The 13,073-nt window shown below is 43.7% G+C and overlaps 1 protein-coding gene across 7 annotated transcripts in view; it reads left to right on the top strand.

The window, feature by feature from the left end:
- Positions 1-13,073, top strand: part of PNPLA7 (patatin like phospholipase domain containing 7) — a 415,290-nt gene that overhangs the window by 24,775 nt on the left and 377,442 nt on the right. For all 7 annotated transcript variants that reach the window (XM_050926463.1, XM_050926465.1, XM_050926462.1 and 4 more), the window contains 4 exons: positions 1,640-1,728; positions 2,528-2,668; positions 4,866-5,025; positions 9,025-9,105. In XM_050926463.1, coding sequence (XP_050782420.1) covers positions 1,640-1,728; positions 2,528-2,668; positions 4,866-5,025; positions 9,025-9,105 — 471 coding nt within the window. The remainder of the gene's footprint in view (positions 1-1,639; positions 1,729-2,527; positions 2,669-4,865; positions 5,026-9,024; positions 9,106-13,073) is intronic.

Raw genomic sequence — 13,073 nt, 5'->3', positions numbered from 1 at the left:
TCTTTGCAGTATTGTTTGTTGCAAATGCCAGTTCTTGCTATCTCACCATGCAGGACTTCTCAAGAGACTGGAGTGATTTCTTGATTTGCTTGTGGGGAGAGTCCAGATTTCTAAGCTGTATGCCATTCCTGAAAGGACATCCTTAGCCAATTTGGCAAATATAGGTGTTCATTCTGAGTTCAGTCTTCCTAAATGCACTTCGATCCCAATTTTGTTCTTCTGCTGATTTCTTCAAACTGGCCACTCTTTCTCCAGAATGTGGTGGGGTTTTTTTTTTTTGTCTTTTTTCCCCCCTACACTGGGATGGAATGAATGTCCAATTGTTTCCTATTGGCATATTTATGTAAAGAGGACATCTTGATTTTGAAGAAACAGTTTCCTCTCTTAGTAAAGAATGCGATTCAGTTTCCCATTTTTGGCTTACATTTAGCTTAATTGTGTGGTTTTCAACAGGCAAGAGAGCTTAATGTCCGTATAACTCCATGCAAGGGGGCATTGGAGACATGGAGAAACTATCAGACTAAATACACTAGAAATAACTGTTTGTAAAAAATAAATGTATTATAGGTGGTATGGTAGTGCTGTCTAACACTTCCCATTGTAAGATGTGTTTTTGCAGTTGCTTTTAACTTTACCATACCTTAATTGTTTGTTTGGGCTAAAGTTTTGGATGCTGGGTATTCAGTGATTTCTGGGCAGGAATCTGGGGAAAATGTTTGTTGTTTTGCCCCCTTTTTTTAAGCCCCCTCCCTGCCCCCCCCAAACAAACCTTACAGCTCTTTCACTGAGATGCTCATATTGGAAGGCACTTTGTATTCCATATGATAAAATCACCTTTTCTTTTCCTTCTGGGAATTTAGACCTGTGTTTCAGTTTTATTATTTATCTGAAGGTATGAAGTAGGTGAAAGATAGTTTCTGCCTGCTGTACTTCTGGTAAAGTTAAATTGCTGAGTTTCTGATTTTTATGATGCTTGGAAATATTGATGGCCCAGAGACCCACTTGTCTGTCGATGCAAGAGATGAGACAGAGTCTGAAAATTGTCATTACAGAAGCATATAATGGAATTGAATTTCCTGAGTGATAAACAGGATATTTAAAAAATGAAAACTAGCAAGTTTTCTTGATCTTGCAATGTTCGCATTCCTCCACTAAGTGGCACTCCAGTTACTGCATTTATTGTGCTATTTCAGTAGCACAGGTGTCCTCATTTATAAATTTCACTAAAATGTATAAGTCTATTCTTGGCATTGATTAAGTGTATCAGGTCTCAGTGCATCAGCGTTAGTGATTGCCAGACTAATATTTACACTTTAAAAGATTACTTCTGTGTTTCTGGTGCTTGCAATTCTTGGACAGAAATGGTGTGTCTAAAGTTTTTCTGTTTTTCCCATCACCATTTTATTAATTGCTTACTAAAAAGTACAATGACACTTCTCTCTAAAAAGAAAATGTTGTGATGTAGCACACTGCCCTAGCGCTCATGTAGGTCCTGATCCTGCAAAGCCTTACACATGCACTTAACTTTACATGGATTCCAGTGGTGCCATATGTGCGTGTCTTTGCAGGATCAGGACCTTTAGAGGTTGTTGGAATTCTCTTGAAACAGATTTTTGTTTTGTTTTGTGGTTTCCTGTAGGTGACAACTCTCCCAAACTCTCTGGTTGGGAACATGGTGCCTCGTCAAAGGATGCGGAAAAGAGCAAAAGTTTTGTCTTTGGCTAAGAGGTACAGTTGTGTGGTAATGGAGGTCCTGTGCATTGCTGTGGCCATGTACAGATGCAATTAACTTTATGCTACAATTGTAGGAGTTCTAGTTTGGCTCCTGTGGCTCTAGGGGTGAAGGACTCCTACTTGTTTTATAAACTTAGATTTCCGAGAGGCTCAGTCTGTCTCTGTTCATGTTGGGTTTTTGGATGACCAGCTTTTCTCATGAAGCAGCGAAGGTCTCATGGTTTCCAGTGCATTTGCTCACTTTTCTGGCAAACACTGTATTAAAATGGAATTCTACTCTTCCCCAGTAATGAAACTTGCACTGGAAGTGGAAAGTGGGGAGGTTTGCGGTAGTTCTTAGCTGCTGTGTAGGTTTGTTCCATAGTCTCTAGAATGCACAATGGCTCAAGGACGAGTGCAGGGATAGAGCTGGTGAGCTATGAGGCATCAACTCTACCCGGAACTGTTGTATACTGTAGTGTCATTCTGGTTGGGCCCCCACACAGACTCCTTTTATTTGTCCCTGGGTTGTGTCTAAGTCCTGAATCTGGATGTGCCCCAGGAAATGTTCAGTATATTTTGTGGGGTAGGGGAGGGAAAAGGAGATCTGATATATATATGTCTGCTGTTGTCCGGAAAAGGGAGGAACTGCATTGGAAATTGAGACCCGCACTGCTTATAATAATAATAATAATTAATAATAATAATTAATAAAAAATAATTAATTTTAAAAAAGCTTGTAATTCAAAAGCCCAGCGTGAACAAAAGCTGACTGAGCCCCTGAATTCTGTTGTTTTTGCTTTTTCTCTTGTAGGATTTTGCGTTTTAAGAAGGAATCTCCAACTCTGCAACCAAAGGAGCCGCCTCCCTCCCTGCTGGAAGCAGATCTAACTGAATTTGATGTGAAGAATTCCCACTTGCCATCAGAAGTCCTGTACATGCTTAAAAATGTCAGGTAAGGTTGAAATGAAAGATCAAGGCTTGATCCTGATATATGCTAAACTGGTGTAAATCAGCAGTAACTCCAGTGAAGTCACCAAGCTTTACCAGTGTGAAATCAGAATCAGACCCTTTAATGAATTTAAGTTGGTGGTGTAAGACTTTTCAGGTGGGGAAAAATAATACTGATTTGCAGTTGCCAAGAAGCATTAGGTAAAGAAAGGAAGAGGGTTGTTGAATGGACTAGGTTTGGGAGTAAAAATGATGAGCTCTGCTAGATTGAATAGATTTCTGTTAATGCTCTTTCTGTGCCTTTTGAAACTTTTTGGACTTTTTTCTGTATTGCTATGGATATGTGTAATAAAGGGCAGTGGGACCATTTTGGTATATTCAGTGTCAGACTGACAGCTCTGCAGACTTGTCATGAGCAGCAGCAGCAGCAGTAGTACAGACTTACACACCTTGCTCCTAGAGGGACCTGCTTGAAGGGAGAGTTCATTTTTCATATTCATTCAGTCTGTCATCTGCATCTCTTTGCTGAGACAGTTAAAGGAGCCAGTCACCTCCAATTATTATGCTTGTTATCTTTTTTTGAGAGGTGATCATAGAAGATTAGGTTTGGAAGGGACCTCAGGAGGTCATCTAGTCCAACACTCTGCTTAAAGCAGGACTAAGCCCAATTAAATCATCCCAGCCAGGGCTTGGTCAAGCCAGGCCTTAAAACCCCCCGAAGGATGGAGATTCCACCACCTGCCTAGGGAACCCATTCTTGTGCTTCACTATCCTCCTAGTGAAATAGTTTTCCCTAGTATTCAACCTGACCTCCCCCACTGTAACTTGAGACCATTGCTCCTTGTTCTGTCATCTACCACCACTGAGAACAGTGGACTTCTGTTCATTAAGAACTAACCTGAGCTAATCCTTTCACTTTATGTAGGTGATTAAACAACCTCTGCATCTTTCCTCTCCTCTCTGTAGGTTTGTGGATGTTTTCATGATTTAAAAAAAAAACTTTTCCACCATGACCTTGAAGATTAAATTATGGCATAGTCTCTGCCTTCCTTGGCCATCTAATAGAGTTACTGTTAGTCATCTTGGCTTTTATTTATGGGCTGATGGCACAATTAATATGTACACATTCACTCATTTTATGGGTCAGTTAAATTCCACTGCAACTTGAATTTGTCACAGAAGATTTTTTTTTTTTAAATCTAAATTTTAGGAGATGCTTAGAGAGCCCTTTTCAGTGCTGTGTACTGACAGAAAATGAGGGTAGAGACTGGTATTGCTTCTTTTTCCTGTGTGAGTGCATGATTTGGTTGTGGTGAGAGCCTGCTTGCATGTTCCCTGAGAAGGGCGGCTTATCTCAAACTCCCAAATACTCCTGTGAAACTAGCATTTTCCTCCCCCTCAGTTCTGACATTTTTTTGGTGAGTTCGCTATTCTAGTTACATTAGTGAACAGAGAAGTTCTCTGGGTGATTTTCTTTATCAGTTGTGTGGGTATGTTCCAGGCTTCTAGGGTCACCCAATGAAATTAATAGGCAGCTGGTTTAAAACAAAAAGAAGTACTTCTTCACACAATGCATAGTCAACCTGTGGAACTCCTTGCTAGAGGATGTTGTGAAGGTCAGGACTATAACAAGGTTCAAAAAAGAGCTAGATATATTCATGGAGGACAGGCCTATCAGTGGCTATTAGGCAGGGATGAAAAACAATGCTCTGAAGTGTCCCTAGCCTCTGTCTGCCAGAAGCTGGGAATGGGCAACAAGGGATGGATCATTTGATGATTACCTCTTCTGTTCATTCCCTCTGAGGCACCTGGCACTGTAGGAAGGGAGGATACTGGGCTAGATGGACCATTGGTCTGACTCAATATGTTTCTGATGTTCTTCTCCACATTTCCACCTTCAAAGGCCACACATCAACTTTTCGTCGAGGAGGGCAGGTTGTGGATGCCTTTGAGCCCATCAGCATCACCAGAGGGCCTTGCTTGAAAGCAATCCCAAATCTTTCCATCCCTGAAAGGGTCTCACAGTGCTCCTGCTCTTCAGCTCAGAGTTCTGTTCTTCATGTGGCTGCATATGGCATGAATTCCCACATTATTGGTACCACGAGGCTTTGCTAGTTTAGGGAGGACTATCATGCACCATGGCATCTGCTGGCGTCTTTTTGCAGCAGAGAAGATGTCACTGATCCTTTGTTTTCCTGCAGGGTTCTTGGCCATTTTGAGAAGCCTCTCTTCCTAGAGCTGTGCAAGCACATGTTTTTTGTGCAACTGCATGAAGGCGAATACATCTTCCGTCCCGGGCAGCTGGATAACAGCATCTACGTCGTGCAGGACGGCAAGCTAGAAGTTTGCATTCAAGAAAATGTAAGGATAAGCCCAGCCATTGACTCTTTTGATAAATCTCTTATTAGGATAGCATATGGCTAGAGATAAACATCTCCATCATGTAATAACTTGAAACAGGCTGTATTAGCTCCTGTAAGGTGAGTGTTAAGTTTTCTGGCAGCCTATAATTCATTAGGCCAGTGGTTCTCAATCAGGAATACTTGTACCCCTGGGGGTACTCCGAGGTGTTCCAGGGGATACATCAACTCATCTAGATATTTGCCTAGTTTTACAACAGGCTACATAAAAAGCACTAGTGAAGTCAGTACAAACTAAAATTTCATACAATGACTTGTTTATACAGCTCTAGAGACTATACACTGAAGTGTAAGTAAGATATATATTCCAAACAATTTATTTTATAATTACATGGTAAAAATGAGAAAATATGCAATTTTCAGTAACAGTGTGCTGTGACACTTTTTTGTATTTTTATGTCTGATTTTTATAAGCAAGTAGTTTTTAAGTGAGGTGTAACTTAGGGGTACGGAAGACAAATCAGACTCATAAGTACATAAGAATGGCCATACTGGGTCAGAGCAAAGGTCCATCTAGTCCAGTATCCTGTCTTCCGACAGGAGCCAATGCCAGGTGCTCCAGGGGGAATGAACAGAACAGGAAATCATCAAGTGATCCATCCCCTGTCACCCATTCCCAGCGTCTGGCAAACAGAGGCTAGGGACAACTTCCCTTCCCATCCTGGCTAATAGCCAGTGACCATCCTGGCCAATTGCAATACCTCTGAAAGGGGTACAGTAATCTGGAAAGATTGAGTGCCAGTGCATTTGGCAACATGGTCATCAACAACAAGGAGTCTGGTGACACCTTAAAGACTAACAGATTTATTTGGGCATAAGCTTTCATAGGTAAAAAACCCCACTTCTTCAGATGCATGGAGTGAAAATTACAGATACAGGATGGTGTTTTCAGTAAGATTACGAATGCATTGTAGTTTCCTCAGGAAGTCAGTGGTGTCTCAAAGATAGCTAGGCACTTGGCACCATGCAAGGCACTGCACATTTAGTTGTATAAAGTGGAAATCCATCAACTTAATGAAAAAACTCATGCAAATACAGACAGACATCATCTTCCTCTCCAAGTGCAAACAGATGGACATCGTACCAGATGGACTGAAGGTAAAAGATCTGTTGAAATCGACATACTACACTGACTATGGTGAGAGATTGTGCCACACTCTCTCAAAGAAACTGAGGAGCCACTTGATCAGCATCCTGTACAGCAACCAGGAGAAGATCAAGAATGAGCTCTCAAAACTGGAGACTCTCATACAAAACACAATCCTGGCCACCATGAATGTGGAAGCTCTTTACACCAATATTCCACACGAGGATGGACTACAAGCTGTCAGGAGCACTATCCCTGATGATGCCATGGCACACCTGGTGGCTGAGCTTTGTGACTTTGTCCTCACCCACAACTTCTTCAGATTTGGGAACAACTTATGCCTTCAAGTCAGTGGCACTGCTATGGGTACCCGCATGGCCCCACAGTATACCAACATTTTTATGGCTGACTTAGAACAACGCTTCCTCAGCTCTCATCCCATAGTGCTCCTCCTCTACTTGGACTAAATTGATGACATCGTCATCATATGGACCCATGGGAAGGAGGCCCTTTAAGAATTCCACTCAGATTTCAACAATTTCCACCCCACCATCAACATCAGCCTGGACCAGTCCACACAAGAATCCACTTTGTGGACACTACAGTGCAAATAAGTGATGGTCACATAAACACCACCCTATACCAGAAACCTACTGGCTGCTATACTTACCTACGTGCCTCCAGCTTCCATCCAGGACACATCACGTGATCCATTGTCTACAGCCAAGCCCTAAGATACAACCACATTTGCTCTGATCCCTCAGACAGAGACAAACACCTACAGGTTCTCTATCAAACATTCTTAAAACTACAGTACTCACCTGGGGAAATGAGGAAACAGAGTGACAGAACTAGACGGGTACCCAGAAATCACCTACTACAGGACAGGCCCAACCAGGAAAATAACAGAACATCATGTACAGCACCTAGCTAAAACCTGTCCTGCACATCATCAATGATCTGCAACCAATCCTGGAAAACTATCCCTCACTCTCACAGACCTTGGGAGGCAGGCCAGTCCTCGCTTACACACAGCCCCCCAACCTGAAGCAAATACTCACTAGCAACTACACACCACACAACAGAAGCACTAACTCAGGAACCAATCCCTGTAACAAACCGCGTTGCCTGTTCTGTCTCCTTATCTGCTCTAGTGACACCATCAGAGGACCCAACCACAACAGCCACACCATCGGGGCTCATTCACCTGCACATCTACTAATGTGATATATGCCAGCAATGCCCCTCTGCCATGTACGTTGGTTAAACTGGACAGTCTCTACATAAAAGAATAAATGGACACAAATCAGGCATCAGGAATGATAACATAGAAAAGCCAGTAGGAGAACACTTCAATCTCCCTGGACGTTCAGTAACAGATTTAAAAGTAGCCATCCTTCAACAAAAACCCTTCAAAAACAGACTTCACAGAGAAACTGCAGAGCTACACTTCATTTGCAAACTTCACACCATTAATTTGGGCTTGAATAGGGACTGGGAGTGGCTGGGTCACTACAAAAGCAATTTTCCCGCTCTTGGTATTGACACCTCCTCATCAATTACTGGGAGTGGACCACATCCACCCTGACTGGATTGGCCTTGTCCATACTGGTTTGCCACTTGTAAAGTAACTCCCTTCTCTTCATGTGCCAGTATATCTATGCCTGTAACTGTAATTTTCACTCCATGCATCTGAAGAAGTGGGTTTTTTATGCATGAAAGCTTATACCCAAATAAAACTTAGTCTTTACTGTGCCACTGGACTCCTCGTTGTTTTTGTGGATACAGACTAACATGGCTACCCCTCTGATACATAGTCATCAACAATAATTTATTTTTCAGTTTTATAAAATGCACTTATTGGCATATCAAAGTGTATGCACAAAAAATCAAATACCATGCATTACAGCATAGTGTGACATCATATCATCTCAATCTCCAGTCTAAAAGAAGTTAATTATACACTTCTACCCCGATATGACCCGATATAACACGAATTCGGATATAACACGGTAAAGCAGTGCTCTGGGTGGGTGGGGCTGTGCACTCCGGCGGATCAAAGCAAGTTCGATATAATGCGGTTTCACCTATAACACGTTAAGATTTTTTGTCTCCCGAGGACAGCATTATATCGGGGTAGAGGTGTACTTTATGTAGTTTGCCAGCCTTGTAACTTCCATGTCTGCATTTCTAGTGAGGGTGGTTCTGTTAATGCCAATTTCTTTCTCTTCATGTGTTAAAACAAATTAAAGGCCTGTGAAGTAATAGCAATGAAACTAAAACAGGCTACCTCTACTGTTTAGCTGTTCTGTGTGTTGTGATGGTCAGCAACATCATAACCTTTCAAAGAGGATAGCAAAGTTTCTGCAAAGTGAAGGATAGAAGAGATGATGGGATACAGGGAAAGCAGGGCTGTCACTTGCATCTCACCCCATGTAAATCTGAAATGAATTCAAGTAAAGAAATAGTGGTGGTGGTTTTTTGTTTTTTTGTTTTTGTTTTTGTTGTTTTTTTTTTTTTAAATCCTCTGCTAGGTGCCTTTGCTACCATCTGCTGGGTTCCAGTGCCACAGGTGACGTTTGCTTCTGTCACTCATAGTGAAAGTGGTGTTCAAAGCCTTCTGAGAATGGATCAGTACAATTCCAGGGGGCACAGGGAGAATCACCCTTGGGTCTAGTTCTGCTGGGTGAATTCCACTGTTAAGTGGTACTTAGGTTATCCTGCAAAATTAGAATGCGAGAGTTAAACAGCCATTTTTTTTTTTTTTTTGAAGCATGGTCCTGCCTGTATTGGCCCATTTAAACTTGGGGATGGAATACATGCCGTTAATCTTCTCCTTCTGTCTCTCTGTAGGATGGCACTGAAGTGGTCGTTAAAGAAGTGCTGGCAGGGGACAGTGTTCACAGCCTCCTCAGCATTCTTGATGTTATCACAGTAAGTTCCTATGTGTGGGTGATTTTTCTAAGACCTTGCCATATATCGGTGCACCTGTCAGAGCTATGCAGCCTTGGCACATTAGCATTACATTTGTTATCTTGATTCTTTCCTGGCATCTCTTTGGGTAGTGCTTCTCTCACCAATTAACAAGCTACATGCCATAATTGAAAAGCTCTCTGAGTGTACATTTGAATTGACTTTACCTGTGATTATTTCCTCACATTTCAGCTGGTTGGCCTTTGAACCCCTCCCTGGGTTTCTTTCTTCTAGTTTGTTTAAAGCAAACAGACTGAATTTTCTTTTTCTTTAAGATGTTTCCAGCACTTTAACTCTGGGGGGAGGTAGCTATGTGACAGCCATTGACACCAGGAAAGCGCCCCTCTCCCCCGCCACTGCTGTAGACTTAGTTCCATGGTATATCAGTGACTGGGGAAACATGTATTTCCCTATGTTGGGGGCTCAGATTTGCCCAAGTCCTATATTGTCAATGTGTTGAAAGTTACGAGTACCTCATTGGCGTGGAGCAAATGGCAGCTGTCTTTATTTTTAATAAGAAAGGGTGGTCTGTGGAGATGGCAAGTCCCAGCATGCAGTGCTCCATCTGTAGCAGAGCTGCTTTCTGTGCAGGGCAACCTGAAGCATTGCATGCTGTGGCCTGTAATTCCAGCAGGGTGAGTGAATCCCACAGAGGCTGAAGAAGGTGGACATTGTCCTGGGCTCATGTAGCCTGCAGGCTGCACTTTGACCACCCCGTCCTCTCTTTCACTTGCCATCATCAGTAGAACACCTGAATAAAACCCCACATCTTGCCATTTTAGGATGTGGGTGCTGTCTACAGTGTATGCATCCTGAAATACCTAGGCAGAGCGCACACAGTACCAATGATTGTATTGTAGTTGCAGGCTGCTCATAAGAACCTACAACTGGAATATAAATTGTTATTGCTATGTTAAATCAAAGAAGTGTGTGGGGGATTATCATGAGGAATAAATAACTTGTTTTCTGAGACACATTTTTCTGGCTTAATACTTTTGTAATAAAGCTTTTTAGCTATGAGTGTGCTGGTTCAGAGTCCTCTGCTTTTTAGTTTGCTTGTTAAGATTGTGCTATTAAATTCCTTTTATTTGTAATTCATGCCAGTTTCCTGCTGTTTTCCATTCTCACTATGCTGTTTGCTGGATTTGACCAATCCACCAACTTTTGTCCCATTCTGCATTGTTTAACACCAGAGTCATCTTGTGTTTTGAGGTCTATTTTCTAGCCTTTACAGCATTGGTACATTAATATTTATTATGTTTAATCTAGTAGTAGTTAAAGCTGGGTTTATGACAGAATGTTAATTAGAAAGTGTGCTGGTAGAATGACTAGTAAGAATGTCATTAGGTTTGGAACTATGCTTCGCTCATTCACTTTTATATGGAAAACGTCTGTAATTATTAAAACAATATTTTACCTCTGCCTCTGTAATCTCTTGTCTTTTTGTTTCTTTGCACAGTCAGTAATAAGGTTAGTGGTGACTGTGTACTTCTTACATCTTCAGAGCTCTGTGAAACATTAACCAGTTTTCAGTTGCCCCTGTGAGTAGGTCAGTGTAATCCTTCTTTTAAAAATGGGGAAACGAAGGCATGGGGTGACTTGCTGAAGGTCATACAGGCAATGGTGGTAGAGCTAGAATTAGGATCCATGAGCTCCTGGCCTTAGACGGTGTGGCGTATTTAATTACTTGGTCAATTATTTTTATCTACTCTAATTAAAAATAAATCTTTCAGTTGATAACGTAGCAATTATACTGTGAAACAAGCTAATGACTTTCATCCTTCTTAATGTTGCTCATACTGCCAGTGACCATATATGGGTTATACCCTTTAGCTTGTTTTGGACTGGCTGGTGAGATACTTTATGCTGATTAAAACAAAATACATGCTACTAACTAGAATTCGAGGGGGTATTTTCTGGACTATTGTGTATATTACTGCTGCACCTATTTAGGATTTGTTAAATACAAGGTGGTGGATTTGCCTCTTCCAATAGTACACAGGCATATGAGTGTTCATTGGAGGGTGTTGGAAGCAGAGGTGGAAACAGAGTCCAGTCAACAAGCTCTGCTATTAATCCTACTTGACCTTGTACCCTGTGTCACAAACTCACAGATCGTGTCTACTCTTGGCTCCATGCGGTCCGTGTGAGGGGGGTACCCTTTTCAGTGAGACAGCCCTTCTCGGAGGTCCACTCTCTCTCGGGGTTAAGCCTCTTCATCTCCAGGTGCCACACCTCTGAGCCTTAGCACACCTGTTTCTCGCCGTCGGACCCCTCAGGGAGTCCATTCACTCTGGAGCCTTGGGGCCTCCCCCCCCCCCCCCCCGAAGAGTTGATACAACCCTGTTCTGTAGACCAGAGTGACTTTCAGCCAGCATGAAACAAGAGGGTTTATTGAGCATTGAACACAGCACAAGAAACTCTCAGGGCCTCAGGCCTGGCCTCCCTCAGCACAGCACATCCCATTCTGCTCTGCATCCAGGTGGGGCCTGCCTGCTCCCTCTCTCCAGTCTTGAGCCTCCCTGCTTCGCAGCTGGACATCTAATATGACCAGCCCAAGCCCTGCCTCTGCCCATTGTCTTCTCTCCAGGTAAACAGGATTACCTGGGCTTCCGCTCTTCTCCTGTCCCCTGGCCTCCTCTGGCTGGAACTGGCTGGTTTGGTCACCGAGGTCCTCTCTTCGGGGTCCTTTCTTTACAGCCCATTGTCCTCCCATTGGCCAGAACTGGCTGCGACTCCTGAGCTGGGCCTCCGGGTCACCAGATTGTCAGGTCACCAGTTGCTGAGGTATCTGTCCTCCAGGCCACTGGCTGGGGTCCCAAGTTCCCTCTCCGGTCATCTGTAACAACAAACTCCCTCTTCCCTCACCACGTTAAGCCAGTAACACCCAGGGAAACTGAGTCCCACCCCCCCTGCATGCAAACTATTGGGAAGACAAGGAAAAAAACAAGAAAATCCCCCTTTTTGTCACATCTCTCCCCTCTTTGATGCTGAACGGAGCAGGGTCACTTAGCTAGTGACCTGGGGAAGTTCAGGGCCCCCCGGCCCGTGATAAAGCATCGGCTATAACATTGGCATGCCCCCTCACATGGACCACCTCTATATCATAACCCTGGAGGAGAAGGCTCCATCTCAGCAGTTTGGCATTAGCTCCTTTCATTTGGTACAGCCACGTCAAAGGTGAATGGTCAGTGTACACGGTGAAGCGCCGTCCAAATAGATACGGCTGCAGTTTTTTAAGGGCCCACACCATGGCCAGGCATTCCTTCTCTATGGCCGCATAGTGGTGCTCCCGGGGCAGCAGCTTCTTGCTCAGGTACAAAATGGGGTGTCTTCCCCCCTTCTCCCCCCAGTATCAATTTGCATCAGCACCGCACCCAGCCCTGTGTCTGAGGCGTTGGCAAACACCAGGAAAGGTTTGTTAAAATCCAGGTTTACCAGCACCAGGCCTTGGATAAGTGCCTCCTTTAGCTCACAGAGAGCCCTCTGACACTGCTTGGTCCAGACCACCTTGTCTGGCTTTCCCTTCCTGCACAGCTCCATGAGGGGAGCTGCCAGGGAGCTAAAGTGGGGCACAAACCTCTGGGAGTACCCTGCCATCCCAATGAAATCCTTGACTGCTTCTTAGTCTGGGGAGCGGGGCAGTCCTTGGTTGCCTCCACTTTGTCCAGCTCCAGCTTCAGGTGCCGCCCCTCGCCATGTGGCCCAGGTATGAAACCCCTGCCATCTCCACCTTGCACTTTTCAGCTTTTATAGTCAGTCCTGCATCTTGGAGGTGACTCAGCACCCTCTTCACCTGGGACACATGTTCTTTCCAGGTCTGGCTAAAGACACAGATATCGTCAATATACACCAGAGCCATGCCCTCCATCCCCCTTAGCAACTAATCCACCAGACGCAGGAAGGTGGCAGGTACTCCCTTGAGGCCG

Source organism: Gopherus flavomarginatus, chromosome 17 (assembly GCF_025201925.1).
Source record: "Gopherus flavomarginatus isolate rGopFla2 chromosome 17, rGopFla2.mat.asm, whole genome shotgun sequence".
NCBI lineage: Eukaryota > Metazoa > Chordata > Testudines > Testudinidae > Gopherus > Gopherus flavomarginatus.
The sequence above is the reverse complement of the archived record's forward strand: the minus strand, read 5'-3'. Positions and strand labels throughout refer to the sequence as shown.